The sequence below is a fragment of the Melospiza melodia genome, chromosome Z (assembly GCF_035770615.1).
Source record: "Melospiza melodia melodia isolate bMelMel2 chromosome Z, bMelMel2.pri, whole genome shotgun sequence".
NCBI classification, from domain to species: Eukaryota; Metazoa; Chordata; class Aves; order Passeriformes; family Passerellidae; genus Melospiza; species Melospiza melodia.
In genome coordinates this window covers 49,599,706-49,618,032 of record NC_086226.1, presented here as the reverse complement: position 1 = coordinate 49,618,032, position 18,327 = coordinate 49,599,706, and the positions used below count along the sequence as shown (strand labels likewise).

The 18,327-nt window shown below is 35.0% G+C and overlaps 1 protein-coding gene across 9 annotated transcripts in view; it reads right to left on the bottom strand.

The window, feature by feature from the left end:
• Positions 1-18,327, bottom strand: part of CCDC171 (coiled-coil domain containing 171) — a 159,703-nt gene that overhangs the window by 50,814 nt on the left and 90,562 nt on the right. For all 9 annotated transcript variants that reach the window (XM_063179591.1, XM_063179595.1, XM_063179594.1 and 6 more), the window contains 2 exons: positions 12,844-12,989; positions 10,156-10,210 (listed from right to left, as the gene is read on the bottom strand). In XM_063179591.1, coding sequence (XP_063035661.1) covers positions 10,156-10,210; positions 12,844-12,989 — 201 coding nt within the window. The remainder of the gene's footprint in view (positions 1-10,155; positions 10,211-12,843; positions 12,990-18,327) is intronic.

The window sequence follows — 18,327 nt, the reverse complement described above, 5'->3', positions numbered from 1 at the left end:
AATATTTTACTGCACCCTGGCCAATTCATTGTTTGATGTTTAAAAACTCAAACAGAATCAAAGAAAATTTATTAAATTTCAGCCCCCAAATGAGATACTATTAGCTTTGAAAGTCAAGTTTAACTGCGATATTGATGATTCTCTTTTTTCTGTGACAAAATTCACAAGGGAAATCCCTATGTCAAAGTACAAAAGCAGATTGCTAATACTAGGGGGAAAAAAACAATGTATAAGCAATGTAGGTATAATATATACACAATACAGACAGTAGAAGTCCTTTTAACCCTATTAGTTTCAAACCCTGTATTTCAGTATTGGGGTCTGACACTCACTGAACAATAACATATAAACCCCATTTTTAAAATGGCTGCATTGTGGTGTACAAATGCCATTAATACCACTGCATCAGAAAAGTATGCTTCTTAAAGAGAAGAAAATATTAAAAAATTTTGATATGAGGATTCACAAAAAAAACAAACCAAATACTTTTTTGTGTTTGTAAGTACTTAGATTGCAGAGAGTACATCTCATTATCAGTATGCATACCGAGAAACTGAAAATGAATACAAACTTTTCCTTTTGCAAAATCCTCATGAGGGTCAGGAAAATTGTAAGAACAAAAGAGTGGGTGTATGCTGTACAAATATACTATACTGTTTCACTAGAAGTGAAAACATTCCAAGCTGCCTACCTGTTCAAGGATTGGAAAGCAATAATGGTCATGCCTGCATGGACTCATGTTGGAGAGACCAGATCTGTATGAAATCTTAGTAAAAAACTAATTTAATAACTTCTGTCTATTGGCTTTTTGAGATCCAGAAAGAAACAACAGGAACTGGGAAATTGTATTTATTTCCTCATTTTCTAATGCAGTAAAAACAGTACTCACATATAAACTTACATTACAGAACCATGAGGCAAAGATAAAATGGGTAATATAATTTCTTTTTTAAAAGAGGGTATTTTTGGAAGCTCAACAGGCAAAAGAACAATCCTATGCAGCTAATTTAAAATGCAATTTTTAGAGCTTTTTTGTATTTAATGACATTTTTTTTCCTTACATATGAACTCTAAAGCAAGACCATTTTGTCCGAAAGGTCTCCTGAGGCTAGAGAGCTTTATGTTAAAATCTAAAACATCTAATCAGCTAATCAGGCTTATTGCAATGATGAAAAATGTCTAAAACCAGTTTCATTTCCCTATATTATAAAATTATATAAATTTATATTTATCCATTGTTAGTGATTATCCATTGTTCATTTCTGATTTTCGTAAACATAATTTTATCTGAGATTGGGAAAAGTTTCAAGAGTGATTTTATACAGAGTATAGTTAAGTATCGTGACAGCATGCTTCTAAATATGATCATTACATTTTTCAGTTTAGACATATATAAATACTATATGAAAACAGGCAAAATCACAAATCCATCCTCTACTACAATACTCATAGCATTTTAAAATAAAGAAGAAGAGTGACTTATGACAGTGTTTAACTTTTTAATTAATTAGGAGAGCAACAAAGAAGACAACACTATAGCCACTCAATTTAAAATCAATAAAGTACTCATTAATTCAGATCAAAGCTGAAACTGAATAATAAACTGAAGTTACGTTATTGACTGAGCCAAGGTGTAGAATTTGATGGGCTAATCCTACATGTCCAAAAATGAACTTTAAAATTTTCTGCTGCTCTAAATAATAGTAGTTTTGTCTGCAGTCCACTCTGGTGCTTACATTGGTTTTTCTGTGCACATTTTGATGTGGTATATCCAGTTATGCCAATAGAGTCATGATACTAAATGCTGGGAAGTTGTAAATGGTATCAGAATGTGCTCAGCCTTCCTAATGTTTTTTCCCAGTTGCTATCTGACTGGTACAACAAACCCAAGATTTTAGTTTTTATTTTGTTCCTAATTCAATGCTTTCTTATGGTGAAAATAAAATAAAATAATTTATGGATATAAACTTCACAATGTAAGCTATATATGAGAATATTTTATAATTTCAAAGTTCACTAACTCTACATTATAAATACTTATTTTTACACTTATTTTTCTTTTCTACTACTTTTTAAATAGCATATTATCTGCAATTTAAAGAGCAGAACAAGATCTACTGTGATTTGGTGATAAGCAAATGGAAAATAGTGATTTAATCTGTTTGTCTAAGATCACCATATTGCTGATACAACTGCAAATACAGAAATCATTCTAAGAGTACAAGCAAAATGGTTTCTACCACACTGCTATGTGTTCTGCATGTGACATACAACAGATAAAAATGAGTTTCGAACTTTTTAAGTAGAACAAAGCAGTTTGAATGCAAATCTTAGTCTTAACCACAGTCTTGCAAGTCTGTGTCTGATTTAGCTGCATAGTGTCCGTACCTCCAGGGCAGCATGTTGAGTGGGGGCCATATTACACAGGTTTAAAACATGCACACGTACCCACAGTCCTTTGCCAAGGGAAGCATTTTAACAGAAATAAGTTACATAGTAACTGCCTTGAATGGCCAAGTATTTGTTACAGTGTTATACAAATGATTATAGAACTAAGAAGAATAATATTTTATACATTGTTGGATAGAATTAAACCTTCATGAACACTTCTCTTTTTTTTCACATTTAATATGAATTGCTAAAGTTTTCTTACTCCATATTAAAAATACAAATTAATATACAGGAAGAAGTTCCCCCAACAATAATACTGAATAGTCTTGATAACAGTAGTTCTTCAAGTAAGTTGCTGATACAGATTATTTTCCTCAGGATACATTCTAATATTTGGGGCTCTCTAGAAAACCTAAAGAAGTGATCAATCTAAGTGTGATCCATTTAATGGAATACAGACCCCAAATTATTTGCTGCAGGATTTGGCACAAGTAATATCCAAAGAAGTACCTCCCACAGCACCCTGTCAGATCATAGAGTAAATCTGTTAATATTGGTTGCTGTTAATACCAGTCTGAGCCTGCTCTGAAAGTAAGGAAATTACTACAAAAAGTGTATATTCATCTTATCGAATGAGGGCCTATATAATTTCAGATACAATATTTTCCATCAGGATGTTTCAGCAACCAAGGATCACTCCAGAAGTCAAAAGATTGCCTGTGACAAGTCTGTGACAAGACTGCATATCTTAAACTGAAGGCACTTTAAATCAAGCACCTAAAAACTGGGAAATTATAGACACAATTAGAGAGACAATGAGGTGCGGGATGGTATTTTGGAACCAAATTTGTCAATTGAACTGCAAAAACACTGCATCAAACCTTTATTTTTTTTTTTTCCCTGAGAGGGATAAAAACCAAACTACACCAAATCACAATATATTTTGCTCAGACAAGAGTGTCTTATAGGACAGAAAGGGAAACAGTTTAATGGATACTTGTTACATAGCCATCACAGTTAGGTTTGAGTCATCATTAAAAGCCATCAGATCATTGCACATTCATTCATCAAAAGAAATATGTCCTCAAGTCCAGGGGTCTGACTTCTGTTGATAGTGGAGGTTTAAATAGCATTTTGATATACCTTAGTGTAGGTGGCCATACATTATCGCAATTAGTTATACCGAATATTTACCTCAATAGAATAACTACTGAAAATCTCTGTATTAGCATACTGATTCAGTGACTGTGCTTTCTGATTACTGCCATACAAATTTGTATTTAATTACAAAACAAGCCATTTCACAGGTGCTTTCTAAGAGAGCATTAATTACTGAATAACAGTGTTTGTGTAAAGGAGATACATCTCATAAAATTGATGTTTTGGGTGTGCTTGACTTTTTTTTTTTTTTCTTTTTTTTATTCCCTTCAGGACTAGACAAGATTATGGAAATTAATTTGCAGAGCAGACTACCATCCCATACTTACCTATCAGATTAATTCAAGCTTTCTGATATTGCTACATACACACACTGCATGGTCAGTTGAATAAGATATTAATTTGATCCACAGTTGGTTTTTTGCAAATGTTGACCACGGCACCTAAGCTTCTCTATAGCTGCAAGATGTGCACTACAATACATCCCCTATGAAAAGGTTTCAGTGACCTTGGGCTGAAAATGAACCTATGTCGGGAGAAAATAACCATTAATGTAGTCAATAATTCCACAATTCTCAAAACAAGGATTTCTCTTTACTGAAGGCAAATTATATATAAGTATTCAGCCTTTTATAAAACCCAAAACAAACAAACAAACAAAAAACCAAAAACCCCACCTCCACCAACAAAAAAAACCCAAACAAACAATCTACCCAAAATAAAATCAAAAAATCACCTTAAAAGCAACAAAGAAAACCAAAATATAGAAACAAATATATCCTGAAATTAGTTACTTAGATACATCCAAACTGAAAACAGTTAAGCACATGGATATGACATTCGGTAATGTCTTATCTTTACTTTGTGAAGGTTTTTAAATCCCTCTTGAGCTGGAGTACCATTTTTAGCTTGGCTAGGTCAGAATGACACTGAACAATATGAGTGATGACACACTAGACAGCTATATGGACAGGGTTGTCATCAGCAAGCCAGCTGTGCTAACACCTGTATGTCCTGCACAACTGATCTTTAGGAACACGGATCAAGAAAGTCAGATTGCTAGGAGGGGAAACAAAAGTCATTCATCAAACACTGAAATTAAGAAGCGCTCATTTGAGATGCAGGAGGAGAAAAAGTAATATTTTTATTGCACTTTTTTCTTATTACAGAGAAATAATAGCTGGTTTTCTATTGCAAACTTCTTACAGAAATTATTTAGAATTTTAACAACCTAATTGGGTTTTCTTGGTGATTTTTTTGCCTGTACACATGCTCACTGTTTCAATAGGCTTGTGATAGGGCCAGTTGAGAACAACCCAGGACCACAGTGATGGACAGACTTTGAGTACACATATAAAGCAGGTTTCACAGTTAATATTCATGTGTCTAACACAGAGATAAACCATCTTGGGAGTGTTGTTAGGTTAGGCAAAAAAGAATTAAGTTGAGATCTCTAAAATGAGGGCTTTTAAATCATTATTGAGATAACTAAATAATATGATGGACTATAAATCCCAGTTTACTGAGAGAAATGTGGCTGATCAGTATACCTGAATGTGTCAGGTCATATCTACTGCAGTCTGACAGGGACAGCTAACTTAAGTCTCATAAGTGTTCTCTTCTTCCAGGACCTGATCAATTTGTGGTCTCATTGCTGCAAGTAACAATTATTGCCACTTACACTTGAGTGTTTTTTCCGATGTAGTCACTTGTATATGGACTTAAACCTATTGCAAATTAATTCCTTGCAGGCCATAAAACTGTCATCATAAGGAAATGCATTTGATTACTATGGACCACATCAGAAATAACAACCAACTGCTACAACCTTACTAATTCTCAAGTATGCAATGGCCTCACCCCATCTCCAACTGTATTATATAACTAATATATGTGCTGTATTATAAAAACCCAAACCATTAAAATAGATAAAGAAATATAGTTCTGTCTTTGTATTTTAAAAAAATATATTATGGGATGGATGATACAGTGTTCATATTTTTTTCAATGACAGAGTCATGGGACCCAGATCTCACAAGCAGTTTAGGGGCATTTCAGAGGAGACAACAGGGGTCGCAGCGAGGCAATGAAACACAACAGTGGATGGATTTCAAGGCATGACTGCTGACACATCTGCATGGAAGTTGTTCTGCTAGCTAGCATATGAACCTTTCAATCAGCAGAAATGAAGTGCACTACAGAAGTGGACAAAGAATAATTCTTCTCTCCAAGTGCCAGAAGGAAAGGAGCACACTGGATAGGTGCTTTGATCCCAAAGTGATCAAAAGCACTGGTGTGCTGGTGTCTCCCAAAGTGTCAGAATGCGTAGGTTGCTAACTCTGGTATTGGGAAAAACAGTGAGCAGGTTGTATTTGATTAACCTGCTAAAACAGCCAAATCCTAAGCAGCCAGGACAGACTATGATAGACTAAACTTGTCAAGATTTTGATAGTTAAGAGTACAAGGAAAAACAAAAAATTTTCTGTCACTTTGAAGACTGGCTCACTAGAATGACTTCTCATGGTGGTGTATAGCACAGGCTATATGTAGAGAATAGAGATTTAGGCAGGCTGAAAAGGAGGCAGCTATAGCAGTGTACCAGGTGCAGTCTCTGTGAGGACGGATGTGTGCAGGACAAAGTGGGTTCTAGACACCTCTGGTTCCTGACCCACCACAGGTCACAGCTAAGCCCCACAGCTATGCTGGCAGCCCCTCTGTGAAAATGAATTTAAGAATGAGAAAAACCCATCACACAGGGAGAGAAGGAGGGAACAAAAATACTGAATATCTAAGTCAGAAAAGAAGTGAAGCAGAAACACTTAAGGCACTGGATTAGGTATTTCCTCGTAGCACAGAGAGAGGGCTGTGTTGGGGCATATCCACACCATATTCCATGACAGATCCCCTTCCAGAGGAGGTCGAGGAAATCCTTCAGGATAGTTCCTGAAGGAATTAATATCCATGGAGAGTCCACGCCGAAACAGATATTCTTGAAAGATGGCAGCCCACATGGAGAGCCCACAGTGATGCAGGGAAACAGCATGAGGAGGTAGGAGCTGCAGAGAGGAGTGGGTGTGGACTGACTGCAAACCCCTGTGCCTCACAGCATGAGCAGAGCAGTCACAAGTGAAACTGAGATTAAAAGGCAGGGTAATGCTAATTTTGAAATTGTTTCTACCTCTCCAAATCTACTTCAAAAAATAAATTAAAATAGTTTTCCCAGGTCAGCTGTTTTACCTGTGATGATAACTACTATGCGATGTCTCTATCTAGATCTCAACACATGAGCTTTCTCATTCTGTTTTGTCCCCCTATCCTCTAGAGGAGGACTGAGAGACCATCTGGGTGGGCATCTGGCTTGCTGGCCAAGGCTAATCCAAAAAAAGCACTCAAACTGAGAAGCAATACAAGGGGAAGATGAAGATTTCAGCAGAGATAGTGTAAAATTATTTCTTCCTCTGATGGGATTACAGGATCACAGAATATTCTGAGCTGGAAAGGACCCACGAAGATCATGAAGTCCACTTTTAAATCACTGGCCCATACAAGGATTGCACCCACAACAGTGGCATTATTACCATAACTAATAGATGATTAACTACACATTAAAGAATCTAGTAATGGAAATGAAGAGATTTAATATCTCTTACCTGTTTATACACCCAGAATATTAAGAAATCAAGAGGAAATTAATAATGGAACACAGTTTATCAGCAAGCATAACAAGGATTTATTTTATAACAAAAAATAACCTCAACGTTTTGAGAGGAAAGTGTTTCGAGAAATAACTTATTTTTCATACATAAAAAAGGACTGCCCATGGGTTTTAAAATAAGACATGTTCTTAAATTATTTTTCTTTTTATTAGAAGACATTTTAAGAAAACTTTCTATGTTTGAACTTCAAGTAGATGGAATTTCCTTTCATCACTCTTTCAGTAAAATTTTATTTATTTCTGTTATCATTTTGCTATTACCTTCTGGTCATCTTCAGTATTTGAGAATAAAACTGAACCAAACCATAATCCTCTTGAGGTCTCTGTTTGTCCTTGGCAATATTCTGTTTTGATTTTTTTAGTTTGTTAAAACATTCACTTTGCATTTAGGTATTTGTCCATAATATTTAGATGGTATAAGATGAAGAAAGATCTCTTATATTATCAGGAAGTTTTGTGGAAATAATTCAGCTCCAGGCATAGGATAAAGATAGCTAATGTGACAAGACCCAGGGTAAGACAAAAAATAACTTTCTAAAGAACATCTTGTAATTTATGAAGGACAGGACTAGTTGCTAAAAATATTTTCTCTCTTAGCATATTCAGTGCTCAAGTTCTTCAATGGTTATGCTTCATAAATATTCACAAAGATTAAAAAGGTAGCTCCACAATGGTCTTGAAAGAATCATTCTGGGCACAAGCATGCCCAGGCACTTTTTGGCAAAGTCAAATGTATGATACTAAATGTTTCATCCACTCATAGTGCAGGGCAGAAAGCGGTGTAAATTATCTCTGGTCCAGAGGCATATTAGAAGCACACACAGAGATTGTTTCCCTTGGCTCTGATTTCTCCTGCTTTTGTTTGCAGAATGTTACACCCCTATATACCCAAAGGCAGATGATCTAGTACCCACATTGTTGACTTCTGGAATTCTTGAAGGGATAGAATATGGAGAGGAATGAGGCTACTTTAATGGATCAGAATACACTGTCTTATCCTGAGTCTAACTAAGATTACTAAGGATGTCTGAAAAATCCCTCTGAGATCTATAGGTAAAAATTTAGCATTATGAATTAATAATACAGATCCTGAAGTGATACAGTGGAATTTTGTGGATATTTGCTGATGAATACATCAACACAGAAATATCAAAACCTTCAATTTCAAACTCCTGTAAGTAAAGCTGCAGTTACTAGTAGTACTTCAGTTGATTCTGAACTTTACCCATTTTCTTTTGATGTCTTTCTTAAAACAAAAGTAAATCCCACAATTTCTAGTGAAGAAAGGCTTATAGTTCTTTTACTAGTATATAATCCATTTCTTATGTTCTGATTTTTTACTGGGTGAGAAACCCTTTAAGAACAACAGTGTAAACTTTATCATTTACACCTCAGCCATGTTCACTAATGCTAGGTAATTAGTTACCATTATGATGTAGGGTTTACATTTCAGATACTTCCCAAACAAAATCAATAATTTCCCTTTGTTCTTCTAGGAGAAATAGTATGTCAAATTTTGAATTATTCACAATCAATTTTTTTAGTTCCTGCTGAAAGGAGCATCCTGACATTTCTAATTCTTGTGTTTTCTTATTCTTTAGGTTGACAAACCAGAAAGGATAAATTAGTTTGCTACTCACTAACGTGCTACAAGGGCTTAACAACTATGTACATCAAGAATTAAGAAACAATATGGTAACTAAATTTTTCAGAAGAAGGATGGCTGTTTCTTTCTCAAGCAAATCACTGCATCAGGTTAATCAGTACTAAGCATGTGGCCTTCTCTATAGCCTTTCCCCAAACACTTCAATCCTTGTGCACATAATGGCATTGCTTTCAAAACCAAAATGTAACCTTGCAATCCAGGACAATGAATTCTGAATGCCAAGGACATGTATCTCTTACTGCAAAACACAACACCTTCTGCATGACATGAGTTTTTATGCTTAAAGAAAGCCAGTATGAAAAAGGTGGGGGCAAAAAGCAAGATAGTTTCTACCAACACAGTTTGCTGCAGCTAAACCACACAGTTTTAGGTTCTGTCACTTTCTTGAACATTAAAGGAAAGAAAGACTTGAAAAAAGTATCTGAAAATTAAATTAGTTTTGGTGAACACAGAAACTAAAATGAAGAATAGATTCCCATGTTGCTGTGAATTCAAGATGTGATAAGGGAAATTAACACTCCAAGGTAATAAAAACACTTATTTTGCTTTGTTTTGCTCTAGACTAAAAACAGTTCTAAAACAATCAACAACTAGAGCTACAGTTAAAACAGTCCTTTTGCCTAAATAATTAATATACAAGCTTTGTTGGACTTTCAAATAATGCTATACCACAGCAAAACTGTGCAAGTCAAAGAGAATACTTAAGATTACTACTCAATTTAAAAAATGCCATAAAAATATCATGAAAGTTTCTGACTACAGGTTACATCTTACTGTCTTTCCTTATGTTTTATCATGTATCAAAGACTAAAGTAGCATGCACAAAGCCATATGGTTTTATGGCCAACATGCATGTGACATCACCAAATGACCTCTGGCTTACACGGCATGGACTTAGCTCCATAGAAATTGTTAGCTATTTGGATAGTCAACTGTCTTCACTTGGTAACTAGAAATAGTGGTCTCAGCTATTAAGGGAAGAAAAGTGGATTTTTGTAGTTAAGTTTTGTAGTAAGAAATAAGAAGTTTGTGTACTATAAAATTGTATTTTACTTCACTAAAAATGAACAGTTTTTTCAGATAAAAGAAGTTGAAGCTGGAAATAAACTCTAAGAAAAGGAAGCCACCTTACAACTTCTACTCCTCTCCTTTCCTGAGCAAAAGCAGTGGTAAAGCTTTGATATATTTAGAAATACAAATCAGAGGAATAATTTTAAATTCTTACCTTATGAAGAGTGTCTTCTACGGCTTTCATATGACTAATGATCAATTCTCTATCTCTATTAAAAGACAAAAAACAAGAGGTAGATCATAGAACTGAAACTCATCTGATTTAGAAATTAATTTTCTGCTACTTTTTAACTATCACGTCTTTTCAAATAATCATTGATAACTCAAAGTATTATGTCTTTGTCTCTCCTTTTTATATCCCCAATGCAAACCTTAAACAATAGTTCATGTACCACTATTTGGAATATTTCCATATGAAATTTGTTTCTGTTGTGGACCCTCAAACTAGCTGCTGTTATGGACATATTCATTAACAAATATCATTTTCTTGAAGAGTTTTAGATGTAAAAGGCATGTTGAGTGGAGTTATCTAGCAGGAAGAGAATACATTCTCTTACATTTCTAAAAGTCCAGCCAAATATCCTATCTTTACAATAGGGAGGTTTGGAGAATGAAACAATTCTCTAATGCCCTTTTGTAGATTAGGACTTCAGTAAGAAAGACAGCTCTCATCAGCTATGCTGTCATGAAAAACCTTGGCCTCAACTCATGACTGACAGAAATAGAACTGAAGTTGCATAATACCATATGACTTAGGAGAAAAGAGAGCATGACCATAGGAAGTCAAATAGAATCCATGCCAGAAAAGCTAATACACTTTAATATTCCACAACTGTCTCTCATTTTGCCAGCTATGTGTATATTTTGTTTGAGCTTTTACAATACCAGAATCCATAGAATCAGTATGATGTAGGTTGGAAAACACCCTTAAGGTCACTGAGTCCAACCCTTACCTCAGCACTGCCCGGCCCACCACTAAACGATGTCTCCAAGGGCCACATCTTTTAAATACCTCCAGACTCTACAACTTCCTTGGGCAGCCTGTTCCAATGCTTGACAACCTTTCAGGAGAGGATCTTTTCCAAATATCCAACATAAACCTCTCTTGGCACAACCTGAGGCCATTTCCTCTTGTCCTATCGCTTGTTACTTGGGAGAACAGCCCAAGCCCCACGTCACTACAACCTCCTTTCAGGTACTTCCCTCAGCCTCTTTTTCTCCAGTCAAAATCATGGCATTGTTCCCCATGGAATGATGGCTGCTTTCTCATTTCTTGATTCATACTGTCTTAACAGAAAATACAGGAAAGTGACCAGAAGAGTAAAAGTGGCTTTTACATTCCTAATAAAGTCACATAGACTTTTCTATTTTCAGGATCCTACCTTTCTTTGGACTAGATTGACAGGGTACTTGGTTGCTGGCTGGGGTTAAACCACAACAGAGAGAAATTACCAAAAGACTACTGTATTTTTGTCTGTTTTTTTACTGTTTCAGACACTTTTATTAATATTGCTTCTTACTCAGGAGGAAAGTGGAAAGAACTGCTAGCCACCACTTAAAGAAAATCAAGTCAGCCATTCTCAGAACAAGCTAGACATCTTGCTGTCTTTTACAGCACTACAAAAATTTAGGAAAGAAACTGAAAGACACCCATGCATTGCCTACAATCACTTAGGTCATGGAATTGATATTAAAATAAGAGTTTCCAGATAAGACCAAAGTCAGTTTAGCTACTTTGCTTACATGTTCCAAAGGAAGAAAAAGACACTTGCACTTTTTATGAAGAACAAGTAGAACAGTTTATGTTAGAATATAACATAGAGTTCTTATGGTAGAACAATGATGGTTGGAAGTTTTCACATCAAAAAAACCTTTTCTGAATATAAGAATGGCCATAGGGACTCCTTAGTGGAGTGCATATGCACTCCTTAGTGGAGTGCATAAAATAGATTGGGGCAGGGTGAAAAGGAGAAGGCTTTTAAGAACAAATCCTTCTTTGGGCCATAATCTGCTTTGATACACTTACACTAAATAATATTTGTCATTTTAATTAGCTTGTTAAACATATCACTGATAACTATATTAATTACATTATTTCGCTGGTGCATAAGCCCCTTAAAGCTTCTAAGCTATTCTTCTTCAGAGGTCAAATCTACCCCACATATAATGAGAAATTTTAATTTTAAATTGAACTTTTTTTAAATCTTGGCCATGGACCAATAATATTCCAAGTGCATACTACTGTAACAGGAATAGATAACAAAGTCTGAAAGGATTTATAATTTTATCTGACTACATAACTCTAAGAGGTTATTAATAATCTCATTCAAGTCAATGGAACAGCTTTTGACTACCAATACTTTCAGAAATGGTCCCTGAACATTTCCTTCCACTCTTCAAGTTATAGTATAAAAAGGCATGCGGCTTACATCTAAATCCAAAGCTCTCTGAAATCAGAAGAAATATCTATACTATTCCACAGATAAGCCTCGGTCCAAAATGGGTTTCAGCCCCTTTAGAACAAACAATCGTTTCTTAAACAAACAGAATGTGAAGGATCTATTGAAGAGATGTTGTCAAATCAGTAAGGCAATTGGCAGACAAAATGCTTATGCATTTTGGACCAATAATTTGTAGCACTATTATGGGATAACTACAGAAAAAATAACGTGCAGTATCTTGAACAGTTTTCTTTTTCGAAGTCTATCACTGAATTTCAAAGAGAGACAGATGTACTTTTGTTTTCTAGCATTACATTAGCTAAGGCTAAAACCCTGTGCATGAAAGTGAGAATTGATCTTTTGTCTGTTTTAAGTGATCTCCCCAAGGTCCCAGGGCTCACTTGGCTGCCGTGCAGAGGGCACTCTCTGCATCGCGGATGCTCTCGCTCAGTCGACGCTTGTCCTGCTCCAGCTGGGTAAGAAGTCTATTTTGCTGACGCAGAAATCGATCTCTTCTTCTCAGCTCCATCGTTGCCTCGGAGAGACTCTGCAAGCAGACAGAAAACAGAGTTACTTGTCAGCCCAAATAATTAACTTCAGTTTATGCCATAGGCTATTAAACAAAGTGGAAAACAGACTACACTGTGTAGTAGATTTGGACCATTGCATACTAAGGTTTTATGAATTCTCTACCAAAATATTACCAACTTAGAACCCTCCAGTTTTTAGTATATTGACTGTGTACAAATATATTTATAAAATAAAATTATTTTTTGATCAAGCAGGGACATACACTATGCTACAAGTACTAAATTTACAAATATTAGATCTAAACGCAAAGGAAGTATCAAGAGTACAGTTTTAAAGAACACAGAATATTCACAAAACTTAATTTAAAATAAATATTAAAGAAGGAAATTCACAATGAAAGGGAATAAACACAGAAACATTTATTTAAAAATTTTACACAGTTCAGAAATTTCAGTAGAATAGATAATCTCATACTCTCTGTTAGCGCATCAAGTACAATCTATTTTATGGCGCTTTCACTATTATAAAATTAGTTTTCCAATATGCAAAATAGTATATATATTTTCTAAACATTTCTCTCTGGCATAGAATTAACACAACATGCTTTAATCAATTCAGATTAATCCAATAGGTGAAAAATAGCACACAGGACCAATTAATATAGAATCTGGCTGGTTTCTAGTCCTTTCTGCTGGGATAAATCAATACATTTATAGACTGGAGTATTAATAATTTGATTTCATAATTTGTTACATGTTACATTTCACTTATAGCTGTTAATTGCCTTTTTAGAAAGAAATTATAATCAGTGGTTATAAGCATACTTTTACACATAGCATATTTCCTGATAGATCCTAAAATACAGAAGAGAAGGCTGCACAGTTGCAAGACTGAGCTCTTACACACCTTTTTTTCAAAATTTATGGGTATATTTTCTGCTTGAATTCCAAAAATGCTGTGCATAATTTGTACTCAGTACATGTCCTGAGTACCGTGGAACATGGAGATGTACTATGTCCTGACTCTGGAACATGGAGATCTACTATGCTGTGGATGAGTGTGAAGAACAGTATATATAAAATGCTGATAAAAATTTGGAGGGTGCTGAAAACTCAACTAACCTGAAGAAGTTTCAGACCGCTTTAAGGGTTAGAGGCATTTCAAAAAGCATTATGATAGAGAAATTTTCTATAAAATAACAATCTACAGCAAAGGACTGCATAGTCCTGTAAAATAAACTGTCATCTCTGGACTGGCATAAGTCTTCTTCTTACATTCCTAAAGAGAAAAGGCAACCAGTACTTCAACAGTGATGTATTTTGAAGGTACAGCACCATCACTTGAAGACTTGTGAAGGAATTTACAAAATCTAAGCTGAAATTAATCACAACTGTAAGAAAAAAACCTGAAGTTTATTTAAGAAACTCTAAACCTAGAAAAGTTAATATTATTCTTGTTCAAATGACTGCAGGTTGAATAATTCTATTTTGACTCTTATGTCTTTATTTTCAATAAACAACTGATATATTTCCCCTAAGGAAAGATAAACACACAGATAACATTCATCCACTGCACAAGCATATTCAAAACCAGAAGCCTTGTTTTCAGAAATTCTACCCTTAAGCCACTGGCAGCTAATCAAATCTCTGTCTAAACAGATGACTTTGTGAATTATCAGATTTTCAGAAATTTTATTTCCAAGAACTGAAATGTGGATTAGCATGGATAAAAGGATCCATCTCTGGTTCAAAAACAAAGAGCATTATCTTCTTCCAATTCTTTGTTTACTGTTTGCTTTCAACATTGAGGAAAGAGTTCTGAAAGCCAAGTCAAGTAACCCCCTGCCCATATTCCCACCTTTGAAAAATGGACCATATTTGAACATAGAACAAGGTCTCTATACACAGAACAGGGTCTCTATTACCAATGTTTGGTCCAACCCAGCTTCCCACCTGACTGAAAAATCTGATTTTAATTAGTTTCTGCTAGTATTTTGATGCAAGAAATTTTTGATGCAGATGCTGTTGAATGGATTTTGGTCCCAGCATCCTAGCAGTCATGGTAGAGAAAGACAGGAAAATAGGAACATTATGCATATTTATTTTATTTTTATTATAGCTATCCATCTGCAGGGGTAGAAGAGTTGTTGGCTCCAACATAAATCTTTCATTACTGACCATGAACAGTGAAAAGACCCACTAGTCAAAATCTTCTGTGAGCTGCTAACTAACCTAGGTTACTCATTGCAAGCACATGCCTATTAATAAGGCAATAGCAGGGTCTAACTTTTTTAAGTTACATGTTACATTTGGTCAGCAATCCATGCTAGCTGGTGATGAAGCAATATAGAAATGGTTAAATCAAGTATCTCACTGAAGAGCTGCTCAAAGAGCTATTCAAAGAGAACCCCATTATTTACAGAAATGTCTAAAGAATTAATACTTTATCTAGTAACACTGCAATATCTAAACAAAATGGAAACTGATTTTAGCACTCCAAAAGCAGTTTCAGCAATTACTTGAACCTTCTTGCTACTGTGGGTTAAAGTCAAGCCTTGGAAATGTTCAAATAGAGTGTGGTGTATTACAAAATAATGGCTGGTAAGCTTTTTTTTTTTGCTTCTTCAGATTGATCTAATTAAAACCCTTGATAAACTTTATGGACTATAATATTTCCAGCTGAGTGACTGAAACCAAGAGGGTGTGCCTCAAGGCAGCAAGGCAACAATGATAAGCAGCAGGTTAGCCACTAATTTCTCAGCTAGGGTAGATTGTGAAAGTGTGATGTTCTGATATCCAAGAAAGTGTTCAGGAGAGAATAGGATAAATCAAGTTTAATAACTCTGCTCCTAATTGTTCCCTCAATGCTCCACTCTAATTACTTGGAGAACTCTCCTGACTGTCACCTGATATTAAGTTGTTGGAGGCTGAGTGTGGAGCAGTGAGATAATCAATAAACATTTAGTGGGGAGAAGAATGAAGATCCCGTTAAGCAGTGGGAACCTGCAGCACCCAAAGCCCTTCTGCTCATGAGAAAACCTATGGGAGAGCCATAGTGATTGCAAAGCAATAATCCAAAGCACTGGTTTTAGGCTTTGAGGCCTTTAGGCAACAGTACATTTGAGAAAAAAAGGTTAACACGGTCATCCTAATTACAGCCCATTTTCACATTCTTCATATATAAGCAAAGACAAGCCAATTAGGTAGAAAGGAAGATAAGGGAAGTTTTATTTGTATACTAATTAAACCCCTGATGAAATTAAAGGAAAAACATACAGCTCTGTAATTGTGTCTGAGAAAGGTCACTTCAGGTTCAGTTATCAGAAAAGCACAGCCTTGAGATATTTCACTTAATCCACAATATAGCCCTTATTTTGCCCCCCAGGTCTTAGTATTTACAAAAATAAGAAAATTTCAAAACCTGATAATGCATTTATCTTGAAATGTTTTCTGTGGACAATTACAACTGTTAGAAAGTTGAGGCTAACTGTGATAAGAAGAATGAAGGTTTTAAAAACCTAGTGTGTTTGCACACAGTTCTGTGAAGATGCTGAGCTTTCACTTTCAAGTACAAGCGATTCTGAACCAACTTAGAAGCTAAACTCCAATTTATTAACATTCTGTAAAATGCCATTTATCTGTCTTTCTCGGGTTTTTAGGCATTCGGGTGCTAATTCAGACATCACTGCACTCCTTCCTCTCCAGTCTGCCAAATTCTCACAGATCAGTTGAGTTTTCATCAGAATCTTTAGAAGGGGTTTCCTTTAGAGACATTTAGACTTTTGACCTATTTTCCCTCACAAATTAAGCATGAAAAAACATTTGTTGGAGAGAACAGCAAGCAACTGATAGCACTGAAGAAGAATCTCATTGGCTGTCTGTTGGCTTGGTCCTTCCGCAAGCTTCCTTTAACAAGTTTAGGTTTTGCAGTCAGGAAACTTTTTATTCAAAGCCCATTACAAAAAGAAATCAAAGTTTAATATTGTAATTCTTTACACATAAAAAGGACTCTATTCAAAAGATAACAGATGGACAATCACTTCAGATGAACAATGACAGTCATACAGTTTAAATTCATGCAAAGCATGTGTGACACATTTATACTGAGACTGTATTTTCCAAGATCAACTAAAGCTAGATCAAACTGCTTAGTAAATTAGATTTAAATTACACAGACACAACACAGCAGTACAAAATATGCAAATACACCGCAGTATGTGTATAATGAACTAATTTGTGAAATTGAAGATTTTCTCTTTCAGATGAAATTTTATATGCATATTCTCTATTTAGATGCAAAATATTACTTTTTAAAAAAACATTCTGAAAGCTGTCCTACACCCACAACTAATAAAATTTCGCAATGAAAAGAAGTATAGAAAGTTTAGCCAGCATCTATTCCTTCAGCAGTTTAAATACACTTCCCGTTATTATTGCTGGAAAATATAATGATCTCTGAGTGCCCCCCAGAAGTCTACACATAACCTAGAGCAGTTTCAAATGGTTCAAATCCAACAGGTACAACAAGCTACATTAATATTTAATGTTTACCATATTTTTAGTGTTCACCACTGCAATGCAAATCAAATACATCAGCTCAAACTATACAGCTGAAATTCCATGGGATGTTTTTTGAAAAGAATCTTTATTTATCAAGAAGAAATAGAAATTATGCTTCTTCTAAGAAACATTTAAATAAAATTTTATTTGAGAGTCATTCAACAGATGGGGAAGGGAAAATCCACACATTTACATTTTGTAAGAGATTTTTCTTACAAAATGTACTTGAAATTTGAGGCACTCATGTCATGAAAGCAAATGACATTCATCACCTATGTACATGTAGACAACAGTCCATTTATTAACAGAAACATAGCCCTTAGACATCCAAGCAAGTTTAGGCACCTCAAACACCTCACCTGCAGTGATTCAGGCTGGATTAGAGTGCCTCAAAGACTTTCAGCTACGTTTAATATCTCTTTGCTATAGTGCAAACATTTCTCAATGGAAAATCTATTCTGATCAACAAGAAAACAATTTATTTTTCAACTGCATTATCTCAAGATATTTAGCAAAATATGACTGAAAATGCTTTGTGAAGTCATTGAGTTGTGTATGTTTTAAAGTTATTGTGAATTAAAAGAGTTTAGTAATTTAAACAGAGTAGCTTTTTCTGAATAATTTCACACAATAAAATCTCTTTCAGAGGACACATCATATGCTCATTCAGCGCCAAAGTAAAACTAAACAAAACTTTTAAAGTGAAGTAATTACAAAACATAAACTTCCCACACAAAACCTATATCCTCATGGACTGTTGATGGAGACCCTTTTGAATAAGAAGATGCTCTGGGC